Source organism: Mesocricetus auratus, unplaced genomic scaffold (genome assembly GCF_017639785.1).
Source record: "Mesocricetus auratus isolate SY011 unplaced genomic scaffold, BCM_Maur_2.0 Super-Scaffold_100015, whole genome shotgun sequence".
Classification (NCBI taxonomy): domain Eukaryota; kingdom Metazoa; phylum Chordata; class Mammalia; order Rodentia; family Cricetidae; genus Mesocricetus; species Mesocricetus auratus.
Window position 1 is genome coordinate 20,480,669 of NW_024429198.1, and position 14,316 is coordinate 20,494,984.

Sequence of the window (14,316 nt, forward strand, 5' to 3'; positions counted from 1 at the left end):
CAAAATGACATCTCCACAGAGATGAGGATTTTCCCCTAAGACCTGGAAAGGAACTATACACTAATTTAGACAATTCTGTTTCATAAGAATATCAAATTTTCTTAGTCTTTTCCCTCTGGTATCATTTTCACAATGTCAAAAATACAATCAGGACAAAATGTATAAAACCTTGGTATAGGAACCAGTGCCTCTTCCTGGGGGAAAAGCAAAAGCGAAGAAAGCGTGGGGTTCCCAGGGTTTCTTTATTTTATTCTTAAATATAGTGAGAAACATTTTTACATGCACAAAATCCTAGAATCTCTTTTCCTAATTCTTTCAACAAAGCATCTATTTTATGTGCTTAAAGGGAAAAAAGAATAATGAGAAAACATAAACACAGGCAAACACAGATTATTTAAGTTTCTCCATTTCCATAGACACACAGATATGGTAAGATGAACTGCCACATACTAGTTGGAAGACCTGATAGTCTCATAAAAGGAATTTCTAGCTGAAGAGAACAACTCTGGATAAATGGAAGTCATTTTCACTCTGCATTCTAGGAATGGAGCTGCCAAAAGCAAGTGGCTATAACCAAACAGTAAAAGTTGCTCATTGCCTCCACTCAATTTCAAGAGTGATCAAATGCCCCCGTTTAACTTAGCAAGCGGAAAATTAAAATTGGATTGCTACCTGGCCCTTTGCTGGGCTAAGTAGAACACACCAATCCATCTGCCTTAAGGGCTGCTGACACACAAGAAACAATGCAAGGGTCTAAACACAAGTGAATATCATCCATCCATGCAAACCACCTACACACTGGCCTGAGGATAATGAGTCCTGAGAAGGTCGTTCTGTGGTCCTTGAAGCCAGACAAAATGTATGGAAAGAGAAGAAGAACCAGTGGAGGAAATCACATCATCATCAATATATAGGTACCAATGCAGATGACTGGAACGTAACTCAAAATGCCAACGTCAGCCTGAAAGCATGACTCCCAATGTAAAGAGCAGCAGACACTAAGCCCCCAAAACAAAAACAGGACACAAGCTTCCTTAGCATCCTGTGCATTTGAGAAGTCAGGAAGCATAAAATATGTAAATCAGCTGACCCTAGTTAAAAAGTCTCCCAGCATAAATGGCACAAAAAAGAAAAAAAATGACCTTTGTTGGATAATTAATCTAGAGGGAACACATAATCACAAAGGAAATCATCCATCGTGTTTCACATTAAAACAAAATAACTGGGTCAACTTTCTACTAAATATCACAGAAATAATTCTTCACTCAATTAAGTAATATCTCAAAGCTTCTTGGGAAGCAACTAGATTCCAGCATCTACTGTTGTAGAAACACCTGTAGAATTCTTTATCAACCATGGCTTTTGGATAAGTGTTCATGTTTAGCAGTGATATCTTCTCACATATTATTTAAATAATGAAACAAAGCTACTTTGCATATGCCCAACTTGCATGATTAATTCAAGCCCTATACATGTGGCCTTCTTGTCAGCACCATTCTCAGTTTGAGAAACAACTATTTTGCACATCCTTGCAGGAACTTTCAATGTGTACCAAAAGCTCTTATACCATTTGCCATACAGGAAAATTGGTATATGATGTCATAATGGCTTCTCATGAGACAGCCTATCACATTTTCACAAAATAATACCATCTGTCTTAACACTAATATACCTACATCCCACCAAATCAGCTTCAGTAGATGTACAAACAGTGTGACCACAGTGAGACTGGGCAGGTTATTGCTTAGTCCTTTTTAATAACCTAATAGACTCTCGCGCAGTAGACTACAAGTAAATCCCCCACATTCCCTTCATCTTTTAAACAGGCATCTCTGTAAAGGAAAGATGAGCTATGAAGACCAGAAATTCCTACCTTCACTGGTGGCCACATTCTTCTGGGCTTTGGTTGGCGTGTGATCTGTACTTGAACTCACGTCGGATGAGATGCTTGAGCTGCCTTTGCCTAGAGCAAAACAAGAAAAACAGTAGTTTCTGAGTTTTGTAATCTCAAAACCAGACCATGCCATGACTTTTACTCAGTCACACACTAAGGCACTCATTTCCAAGTAAGTGGCTCTAGCACAAAAGGTGGAGTGTACTAAAGAGTTTTGACTTATGTATTAAATATCTTGGGGAAATAGCTTATCCATGTTACAGCAGAAATAAAGCCCTCTTATAATAGGGCCTAAATTATAAACTCAGAGAAGGTGATAAAACATGGCAATTGTGTTAATATAAGCATGTCTTGGAATATATGTGAATAAGTACATGTGGGGAATACATCCACTGCATTAACACCACTATACACTTTGCATTTCATAGCACTAGAAATAAAGAAATCTCAGAATGAAGGATTACCAGAGGAGACAGAGCTTTCAGGCTCCACGTAACTTTATCACTTTGAGAACACAAATTCCATGGTTTAATATGTCTTTCTGGGAAATAACAGAAAAACAAGTGCATGGGTTTTTGAACCAACAGTGGTCCTCAATCCTGGAAGTGTTTTCTATTTGAGAAGATGCATGTGAATGCTTGCCATCATTTTTGGCTGCCATAGGCAGGACAGAGGTGCTCCTGGCCCCTAGAGGACAGTGTCCAGGGTTGCTAGTAAATGTCTTACAACAGACACGACAGTTGTCCATGACATATAATTTTATAGCTTAAATTCCAGTCACAACAGTTAAGATAACTGGTCTACCTGGATTTACCTAAATCCAGGGCTGAGTTTCCACAAAGAGGAGGCCCGAGAGCTATGGTGGGAGACTTCAAGATGCTCCAAGTTACCCATGTCCTTGCTGATACCCAATATTTCATCTCATCCCTGTAATTTAAATATACCTGTAGCACTGTAACTTTCTCACAATACACCAAAGTTGAGGTGGCAATGTGACTAAAATCCCTAAGTTAATGTCTTTAATTAAGCAAAGGAAGACTATCTTGTGTAGACCTGACCAAATGAAGTAAGTGCTTTGAGAGGGTCTACATGAAAGGCGGCATCCTGTTGTCATTGAGTCTCAAGCAGTAAATGTTAGGGTTAGGGCTAGGCTTATCATATACTGCAATGGAACAGATTTGACTAACATCAACTGAAAAGAGAATACCCCAGATACTCACAAGATCATGACTCCGGCTAATAGTTTGGTTGCAACTTTGTACCACCCTGTGCAAAGGACTCAACTAATGCATACCCAGAATCCTAATCCAACTGTAAATAATAACTGCAACTCACTTTTACATTCTCTTATGTCAAAGTGATTTTTGCAGCAACAGAAAACCCACTAACTATATTAAAGATGCAATAGTTTCATTCCACATGTTATGGTCAAAAGTTTATAGTGCACCAAGAAACACTGGTTTCTAATAGTCTTCCCAATGGTATATTCAGCACATTCGATATTTACTTTCTACCAACTTGTTGAAATCTTAACCGCCAAGGAAACAGTATTAAGAGATGAAGGGCTTTGGTGTACTTAGATCATGAGAGTGTAATCCTCATAAATGAAGTCTGTGCCCTTGTAGGAAAGCTCCCTGTCTTCTTCTGCCACACGAGGGTACAACAGAACAGCAGTATGTGAATCAGAGAGCAGGTCCTTAGCAAAAACCAACTGTTCAGGCATCCCAACCCTAAACTATTAGCTTTTAAACTATAAGGAATAGGTTTCTCTTGCATATAACCACCCAGTTTTAGATACTTCATCATAGTAGCCCATATGAACTAAGCCAATTTTTTTGTTATCACTTTTTATTTTAATTTTAAATAGCTTGTTTTACATGCCCATACTGTACATTTTAACCCTATCTGAAAATATTCATTTTCAAAGGAGCAACCATTTTTTTATCATTTTTTATTTTGATTTTAAATAGCTTGTTTTACATGTCAATCCCAGTTCCCTCTCCCTCCCCTCCTCCCGCACTCCCCTTCACCCCCCCCTGCCCTCCCACCCTATTGCCAAATCCTTCCACATAGGGGATATCCACCCCCCCCCATCTAGAGTCTGTCATTTCACTCTGGGTAGGGTCCAGGCACTCCCCTAAGAGTAAAGGCTGAGAGAGCATCCCTCTTTGTGCTATAGGCACACGATGACTGTTTGTATTCCAGGGATAGCCAATTTTGATTGTGTAAGCTCATATCTAATTTCACAGAGTTTAAGAGCATAAAGTTTTAAACTGTAAGGAGCTTCAGAATTCTGTCTGCTATGTTGAAAGTCATGGAAAAAACCAAGTTCATGGGTAATATCACCTGGGCAAGACAAATGGATGTTTCCCATTACCACTTCCCCTAACTCACTGTAACAGTGCTCCAAAACAAGTCTGCTATTTAGATGGCATTACACAATTGCTTCCCCTGACATTAAGTGACACATTATAGTAACTGTATTTGTTTGCATCTGACTAAGCTTTTGAACTGGTGCCTCTGGATGTAAGCTGATATGCTGGCCCGATAATCTACTTGGAAGTATGTGAAATTTGTCCCTGAGTTCAGTATACATCCCCCTTGCTTTGTAATCTTGGACATTCACTCCCCCTGGTTCCCTTCTGTGCTGAAAGTTCAGCAACTATATCTGGTAGAGGAGGAGCTTAGACTGAAAGGTTCCTGCTGGCTCAAATTGTTAATGACTCTGAGTCCATTAGATTATTCTTCAAAGTCAAGTAATATAAACACTCCCTTTAGCAGGGCAAAATGTTATTGAAGACCACCTAATATGTAGACTTAAATTATTTTAATTATGTTATTGCTTAGCGATGTTCAAATGGAAAACTTAAAATAAATTCTATATGTTGTACATTTGATTCCACAAGAAAAGCAAAACAAAATAACAAATTAGCACAAAATACTAAAACACATAATACTAAACTATAACCACATTAATTTAACGTACTATGTAATGCTTTTTTTTTGCTGAGATTAACTTGCATTTCAAATCTTAAACACTGACTGCTAGAGCCAATGTGTGCCAGCACTGAAGAAGTCTCTGCTGCTCTGGGATGTGTGAGAATTAACTCCACCTATCCATTTCCCCTTGCAATGAACTCAGGGATTCCTCTCATTTTTTGCAGACAGGGTCTTATTGTGTAGTTTTGTCTGGAACTTGCTTATGTAGATCAGGCTGGCCATGGAATCACAAAGATGTGCCTCCCTCTGCCTCCCAGGTGCTGAGAATAAAAATGACAGTTACCACAACAGGCAGAGACTTCTCTCTTACAACAAAGCTGACCATCAGAGGTGTTTCATTTGGTCTTACTTCATCGTTCATATCTTCAGGTTTTTGTTTTTCTACACTATCAGTTCAAAATCATTGCCAAAGACCCCTCCCTTAGGAGATGAAGACTTACAGCAGGGCTCCTCTATTGTGAAGCCAAGAACCATGTTCTGAAGTACCACTGCATACGGTAAATTAGACTTACTTATCCAGGTCAATTTGTTGTTTCAATACTTACATGCAATGAGCAATGATTAGATCTGGACACTCAGAGAATCTATCACCTTAAAAGACCATTGCTTTGTGTTGGAAGCATTCATTTTTAAATTGACATCACATGGAAAGTCCAAGGATAATATATGCCTGGGGAAATTCTCAGTCACAGATGAAAATGTGTGTGCACCCTCCCTGTGCTCATGAACGAAGGAAGGGAATAAAGGTGAAGCAACAATCTTATTAAAGTTTCCATATGAAGCTGGCACTTGGGTTGTGTGGGTATATCCCCATACTTTAGATATTAAATATTCACTCTGTTCCTGGCTGTGCCTTTGAATCTATTTATTGCACCTGCAAGAAAAATTTAGATTTCTCCATTTGCTAATTATCCCCACCAACACCAGAACAACATCATGGTTGTGATGGACAGCTACTAAATGGGGAGAATATACATCTATTTTGTGCTCTAAAAGAGCAAGTGTTTCTTCCTCAAGAGACACTTTTGTCCCCTGAGGACATGACTACCTCCACTGATGTTGCATGTCACTCAGTAAGTAGACATTTTGAAAACATATTAACATCTAATGCATTAACTAAGGAAAGCAAGATAATAGGAGCTCAAGTCCAGTTGGTTCTCACGGTTTGAGGTAGTTACATTTTATAATGTCGCCACAAATAAAAAAAGCATTGCTCCAAAGGGTCCTATGAACCTCTGATAACAGGATTTTAATCAACATAACAATGGAAAACCTTGTTTTATATGTGTTTCTCTTCAGTTATCATGTATGATGTTCTTTTGGCTAATTTATATTGAACTTAAGGCTAAAAGTACCATAAATTGTGCCTGGATGAGGATAATCTATATGGGACATCAGAGTCTGTTTTTAGGAACCCTAGAAAGCTTTTAAGAACTATGCCTGAGACATTTTAAATGGCAAAATTACCAAGAGACAGTACTGATAAATAACAAACCAATAAACACACCATAAAGGAACACTGGTGATGACTGAAGGTATTGTGCAGTGGCAGATTGCTTATCAAACATGCACAAACCCTAAGCTTGATCCCAGTAATGCAAAAAAAGCAAAATAACAAGAATAACAACACAAAAAAACAAGGGACGCAAACAGGAGACAGATGGCAGACTGCACCCCTGCCTAAACTTCTCATGAAAACATACTCATGAAAATACCATATTTTCATTATCTATGTGCAGGGCTGTGGCTGAACAAATATGACATAGGTATTGATTTGGGTAGTCACAAGCAGATGGAATTGAGAATACAGTGTCTGTCAATATGAGGATTGACTACATATCATCATGTATTAAATGTGTTCTGCATGCTGTAGTCAGATTTCATGATGACTACAATGGGTGGCATGAAGGATCCAGAGTCAAGAAACCTAAGTCTGTACCTGTAGTTGCCACTTCCTAGTCTTGGGAAGACAATTAAACCCTCTCTGTCTCATGAAGATCAATTTCTGCATTCAATAGTTACTATGGTCATTAAAAATAACTCAGATACATTTCTAGGGATAGGAAAAGAAGCTCAGAAATACCCAATTTCTAAGTATAGATATCATCATGCTGTTCTCATCTGCCTTGTATCTGGCATCATAATGAGCTCCCCAATGTGTTCTGGAAAAGAAAGATGGGGAAGGCCATGTAGTTGAGAACAGAATTAGGTATTAAATCATATCAAAGATGGAAGATCAATCCCACTGAAGTTGATAAATGTTACCTAAAACTTAATTTTAAATGCCAGATAATTATAATCCTCACCATAAGTAAATCAGCTGGTGGATCAAATATTTTGGCTATTTCAGATATATTATTAACCCAACAATGTGAAAAGAACCACATTCCTGCCTTCACACCATCAAGAACTCTTTAGATTTTTCCAATATTTGAAAATAAAGATAATATTTATTCAGTGTGATCTCATTAGTGAAGGACTTAAATTTCTTTCCATTGAATATCTGCCCCTATCCCCACAACTGAACCCACTGGTAAGTACACAAGGGTAAAATGATAGTTCTTAATCTATGGTCACAGAGTCATGCTTGTTAAAATCAGAAAGACGTAAAGCTAAAATGACATGAACGTTGGACAGAGACAGTTACAGAGAAAGGAATGACAGGGAGGTGATGACAGAGATGGAAGGAAAATAAGAGACAGTAGGGATGGGGGCTGAGAGTAAACAAAATGTATTATATTCTCTTATGAAACAGTCAAAGAATAAATTTTAATCAATCATAAAATTAATAAAAGTCACCACATACAAGACAGAAACAAAGTCTTTTTTTTCTTGTTTCATTCCTGGTACCCAGGTTGATTTTATTTCAAGTAACTGAAACAAGATGGTCAGAATTTCTACTGTGAGGTATGTAACAAGAGGATGAGCACAGGTATTATAGGAAACCCATTATATAAAAGGAAAATAGGTTTGGTCCTCTGATTTCTAATATTCTTAAGAGTCCAAAAAATGACTTGATTTACTCTATGAATCTCTGATTGTGCATGTGGAAATTAATCACATGAATTACACACACAGACACCAAAAACAAAATACCCAGGCAAGTTTGTACAGCCACGTGGTGGCCTCAGATCCATTTCCTGATTTTCTCCACTGCCTTGCTTTCAAGCTGTTGTTATCAGATCATGAGAGCCTGATTGCATATTAAATGTCCATATTAGGTATCCATGCAAAGAGCAAGAAAATGCTTCAATATCCCAGTATTAAATCAGAGGAGCACTGAGTCATGTTTGCTTATTGAGCTCACTATCATGTCTCTATCATGAGATGATTTCTGTTCTAAATTGATACACAGTTCAAATATCTGAAAGCAGAGAATAACAATATGAATCACCTCAAAGAACAATTTGCCTTAATCCCTGGCCCAGGTTCACATTAGTTTTTTGAAAGAGAACTGAAAGCAAATGGTCAGAATATATTAGTTCTTTCAGGACAAGGGAGAGCCATTTAATTGGTGACTTTCTGAGGACTAAAGTCCCTCAGGAAGTGTGAAGAGGAATAGAATCCCAAGAACTCTGCTGTGATTTTGTGTAAATTAGAATCATCAGCTTGTGCTTCTGTATTGTATTTTACAGTGTAACAGTCAGAAGCAGTGGATTAGAAGGAGAGCATCATTGGAGTGCTGCTCTGGCCAAGGGATTGGACAGGGTTTAAAGAATTGAATGTTAAGAAATGATGCCATGGAATGTTGTGCCAACTCAGGTTGAACAGGATGGCCAGTGCTTTTGGACACAATGGATCCAGAGGGAAGAAAGCACAAATAACAAATGTCTGATCCGAGTCCTAGGATCCTTGCACACCTGCTGCAAAGACCTGCATTGGAGACTAGAGCCGAACCTCCAGGACGTTTGGAGCTTTCCCTCTCACCCTGGGTGGGGGGGGACCTATGGGATTCTCTGTAGAGCTTCAACTTCAGAGATACAGTGAATTTCCTCAGATACTGTGGTGAGGGAAGTTGTCTCCCATTTCACACAGAACCAGCAGGTGAAATGACAACCTTTGGCTTAAACATTCATGGCTCTAAAGGAAGATACATGATCATCTTTAGTCATGTGAGCTCAGAGGCTGACAAAGAAAATAAAAACAATGAAACTGAAAGGTTCACTTCAATAAAAACCCCTAAGCTTCCCTTCACTATTCCTAGAAGGTACAATTACTAATAAGGAAAAGGAGTAAAGGATGTAATTTCCACACTGCACCCCAAAATACATAGAAGGCCATAGCCTGGCCAAAGCCTACAGAACACAAAAGGGTGTGGAGCTTGAGTCGAACACTGGCATTAGAATCTTGGCTTGGCCTATAAATTCGCTGCATGACTGTGGGGATGGTCCTTGTTTTCCTAATACTTCAGTTTCTTCATTTCAATAATTGATTAATAGCACACACAGAGAAATGCTGCAGAAATACAATGAGAAATGGTAAGTTAGTAAGTAAGGTAAGTTTCTTATGACAACACGTAATAAAGAGCAAACAGGACACTGGCTTGTACTTAGTCTTACTCTTAGTCAATAATTCAGCAGATACACACTAAGTAGATTTCACACAGCACACCATGGTCAGCATTAGAAAAATGAAGACAGAGCACATTGCAAGAATTCACAGGTACTTGAATATAACTAAATATGAATAGTAGTATGATTGTTTCAAATCTTTTTAGCTGATATCCTGAATTCTGCTCCTTTTGAAAAACTTTTTATTGAGTTGTATTGCTCTTTCCCAAGCGGTGAGAAAGGATGTGGGGTTCTCAATCAGCTTATCCAAAGGCAAAGGAATGGTCAGTATTTGAACACTGTAAAACTTACAAATTGCATTTTCTTCTTTTGTTTCTTGTTAGCACTGGTCCCATGATACTTTCTAAGAAGCACCATCCAAACTCATGCTCACTCAACAAAGCCTATACAAGCATTGTGCTTAGAGCTTGCAAAACATAACTTCCAAAACACATACAGATTCCTGGTGGGGACATACAGTATAGCAGTCTGCATTAGTTTCCTGGAACCACCATAATAAATTACTTCTAGCTGGATGACTTAAAATAACAAAAAGTGTATTGTTTCACAGTTATGAAAACTACAAGTTTGAAAGCAAGGTGTTGGCAAGACCAGGTCCCCCTGAAGGGCTCTATGGGAAATCTGATGCAGGCTTCTTTCCTAGCTTCAGAAGGTTGCCAGCAACCTCTCAAGTTCCTTGGTTGGTGGCAGCTTAGTTGTCATCTTATCTCAAGTAACTTCCTCCCCTCTGTGGCCTCTGTCTCTTGTAGGAACACCAGCAATATGCATCAGGGACCACTCCATTCTCGTGGCCTTCATTGGAGCTAGCTGCACCTGCAACCCCTTCATTCTCAAGGCAAGGTCCTATCGGCATGGTCCAGAAATGACAGGAACTGCAGAAGAGAGAGAACACAGTTCACTCCATTGTGAACTCAAGCATTATTTTCTGAGAAATCAAACAGAAAATGACATTCCAAACTGCTGCATGGGTATTTGCTTGGGTTTCACTGTGTGACAGCATTGCTGTGGGTAGGAAAGCAAGATGAGCAAGTAAGATTTAGAGTGTCGTTGGACTCAAGAAGATTGAGATGCCCTGTTTGAGAAAAGGCAGCACTTAGCACCCAGACTAGACTGTTTAATGATGAAAAGACAGGCATCTTTCCACTAGTGTCATCAGGACCAAACCCTCTCCCCTGAGCCACACACCCACCTACTGGCCTTCAGGATATTCACTGAGAGTTAACACAGATGCCAGCTGACACAAAGACAGATGCTGCCGCCGCCGCCGCCACTGACAGATGGTGTTTCACAGCTGGTGTTCTCAACAGAGTAATGAGAGGATCAGAACCGTGGACAGGCTAGAGGCTTCATGCATGAGTGCAGAATTTCCATTGTAAAGTAAGTCACTGCAAAGTCATTCCTTTGCTAATGGCACCACTACAATTTATTCCAGTAATTAATTTCCTCACAAACACCCACGTTCTAAAGAGCTAGTGTGGCTCATGCACCACAAGAAACCTGTGTGCAAGGAAAGAGCACACTCACCCCCCGTTCCTGAGGGTTACTGCACACTCACCCCCCGTTCCTGAGGGTTACTGCATACTCACCCACCGTTCCTGAGGGTTACCGCCACTCACCCACCGTTCCTGAGGGTTACTGCCACTCACCCACCGTTCCTGAGGGTTACTGCCACTCACCCACCGTTCCTGAGGGTTACTGCACACTCACCCACCGTTCCTGAGGGTTACTGCACACTCACCCCCCGTTCCTGAGGGTTACTGCACACTCACCCCCCGTTCCTGAGGGTTACTGCACACTCACCCACCATTCCTGAGGGTTACTGCACACTCACCCCCGTTCCTGAGGGTTACCGCCACTCACCCACCGTTCCTGAGGGTTACTGCACACTCACCCACCGTTCCTGAGGGTTACTGCCACTCACCCACCGTTCCTGAGGGTTACTGCACACTCACCCACCGTTCCTGAGGGTTACTGCACACTCACCCCCGTTCCTGAGGGTTACTGCACACTCACCCCCGTTCCTGAGGGTTACTGCACACTCACCCCCGTTCCTGAGGGTTACCGCCACTCACCCACCGTTCCTGAGGGTTACTGCACACTCACCCACCGTTCCTGAGGGTTACTGCACACTCACCCACCGTTCCTGAGGGTTACCGCCACTCACCCACCGTTCCTGAGGGTTACTGCACACTCACCCACCGTTCCTGAGGGTTACTGCACACTCACCCACCGTTCCTGAGGGTTACTGCACACTCACCCACCGTTCCTGAGGGTTACTGCACACTCACCCCCCGTTCCTGAGGGTTACTGCATACTCACCCACCGTTCCTGAGGGTTACCGCCACTCACCCACCGTTCCTGAGGGTTACCGCCACTCACCCACCGTTCCTGAGGGTTACTGCACACTCACCCACCGTTCCTGAGGGTTACCGCCACTCACCCACCGTTCCTGAGGGTTACTGCACACTCACCCACCGTTCCTGAGGGTTACTGCACACTCACCCACCATTCAGAGGGTTACCGCCACTCACCCACCATTCCTGAGGGTTACTGCACACTCACCCACCGTTCCTGAGGGTTACTGCACACTCACCCACCATTCCTGAGGGTTACCGCCACTCACCCACCATTCCTGAGGGTTACTGCACACTCACCATTCCTGAGGGTTACCGCCACTTCAGTGTGACCTGAGAGGACCTTCGAAGCCATGCACTCCTTCCCGGCATTGAGCCAGGTCTGTATAAGTTTGGATAAGTCCATGATGGCCTCTTGTGATTCACTTATTCATTTCATTCCTGTTCCACACACAATTCCAAGAACTGTACAGCCATGAGGTTTTCTTCTATGGAGCTTTCTTTACTTGCTTTTTATTTACTCAATGTGTCTTTCACATCATGAACTTCAATCCCATTTATTTCCCTGTCCACATCTACACTCTGCCCCTGAAACCATCTCCTCCAACAATAAAAAAAATTAAAAGAAAACTTCAAACTCTCATCTTGGAACTGTAGTGTCACACTGCAGTAAACCCCTTTGTCCATATATCTTTACTTGCAAGTGTTCACTGCAAAGAGTCATTGGTCTGGTTCAAGACCTCTGGTTTCTACTGTATCATTGACGCTGGGTCCTCACTAGGACTCCTCTTGGATATCCTGTTGTTGCCCTGTGTTGTGGAGATCCTACAGCTTTCGGGCTGCAGGTCAGGCCCCTTCATGTGCTCAAGCAGAGCCTAGAAGGGTGGATATTGGGATGGGCCAATTGGTGGGGGAGGGCAGCCCTGAGGGCAGGGAAGCAGAAGAACTGGCCCCATGCCTTCCTCACTGCTGCATGGGTGAATTAGCAGGGGTAATTTTGGAGAGCTCACCCTGGTGGTGAGGACAGGGGAGAACTGGCGGGCTGACCAAACCTGCAGCTGCCCAGGCCTAGAACCAGGAATATGAACTGATCTGCAGAATTATGAGGGTAGGGAAACGGCAGAGAAAAACAGCACGGCCTTTCCTCAGTGTGAAGGGAACAGTGAGTATTTACCTCTGAGTCTAAGGCTATCTGTGGACTTGTCCCAGGCTACAGTTAGACAGTTATAGATGGCTGGACGTTGCTGCTGACTCCAGGGTTTTTTGTGAAATACCTTCCCATGCATTTTCCTTAATTATCATTGATGATCAATCTAAACCCATGAAAATTCTTTACAAGGCTTTCAGTCTCCTTGTTGTCTTCTTCTCACGCATAGCAGCAATCAAGAGTGGAAAGGGACGGAGGGATAGAGTCTTCATATTTACATAAAATGTAAAACAATGAACATCTCATCATTGCCAACCATAGTCAGTAAAAAATCAAAAACCAAAACCAAACACAGGCAATCATGACAATTCTTTTCACAGAAACAAACAATCCACAAAAGCAGCATTAGTTTGATAAGAGGTTTATAACATGCACAGTCTCCTACCACAGAGAAGATCTGGGAACCAAACACACAGGAATCCCCAGCTCAGACTGGCACTTTCTCACTGAGCAACAGAAGGTCTGAGTGGGCTGCCCAAGGCTTCTGATACCCATCCCCCATGTCTAAGGGGGGAGGGTTAAGCTGAAGGAGATGACTTGGAGATTCTTCTCAACTTTCCACTTATATGTTCTTTATAAGCCTCCACTCAAAACTGAATCCACCCTTGAAGAAAACTATAAACTATTTCACGGCAGGAGACAAACTCCAGACCTAAGGAAGGGAACATCCTTCTCCCTGTAATAACAATGGCATATGCACAAACATGTGCATACACACACACTCACACATGCATACATGCACACACACATATACATGCATACCTACAATATCATAAATTTATACATATATACCTAAGCCTCCACAGAAAAGAAACATACATATTGTATTAGTTGCAATTCTCATTGATGAGACAAACTGCATTGAAAAAAAAATCCTGAAGGAAGAATTAAATGTGGTACATGGTTTCAGAGATTCCAGTCCATAGTATCTTAGCAACAAGCATGTGGGCAGAGCTTCATAACAGAACATGTAGAGAAAGATGCTGTTTAACTTACAGGGGACAGAAAGGAAGAAAGGGGATATCCTGAACTAACTTCAAAGGCAAGCCCTTACAAAGAACCTTCTGCAATTAGTTCCATCTCTTATCAGCTTCACAACCTCTCTAAATAACACCACCATCAGAGGACCAAGCCAGAGAGGGAAATGTGAATAATATTCCAAATAATAACATAAATATAGATATTTAACTTGCAAAAGCATAAGTAGAAAGTTTCAATTTGGTATCTTTGAACCTCTGACTTTTGAGGTTGCCAATCTAGCAGAACCATCTTAGTTTCCAAATGATGGTC

General features: G+C 41.3%; 1 protein-coding gene across 3 annotated transcripts in view; it reads right to left on the reverse strand.

The window, feature by feature from the left end:
• Fbxl7 (F-box and leucine rich repeat protein 7) overlaps positions 1 to 14,316 on the reverse strand; it is a 379,760-nt gene that overhangs the window by 225,035 nt on the left and 140,409 nt on the right. For all 3 annotated transcript variants that reach the window (XM_040757670.1, XM_005081305.4, XM_021233667.2), the window contains exon 2: positions 1,874 to 1,963. Coding sequence is in view for 1 of the 3 variants with exons in the window: in XM_005081305.4 (XP_005081362.1) it covers positions 1,874 to 1,963 (90 nt within the window). In the remaining 2 variants the exon portion in view is untranslated. The remainder of the gene's footprint in view (positions 1 to 1,873; positions 1,964 to 14,316) is intronic.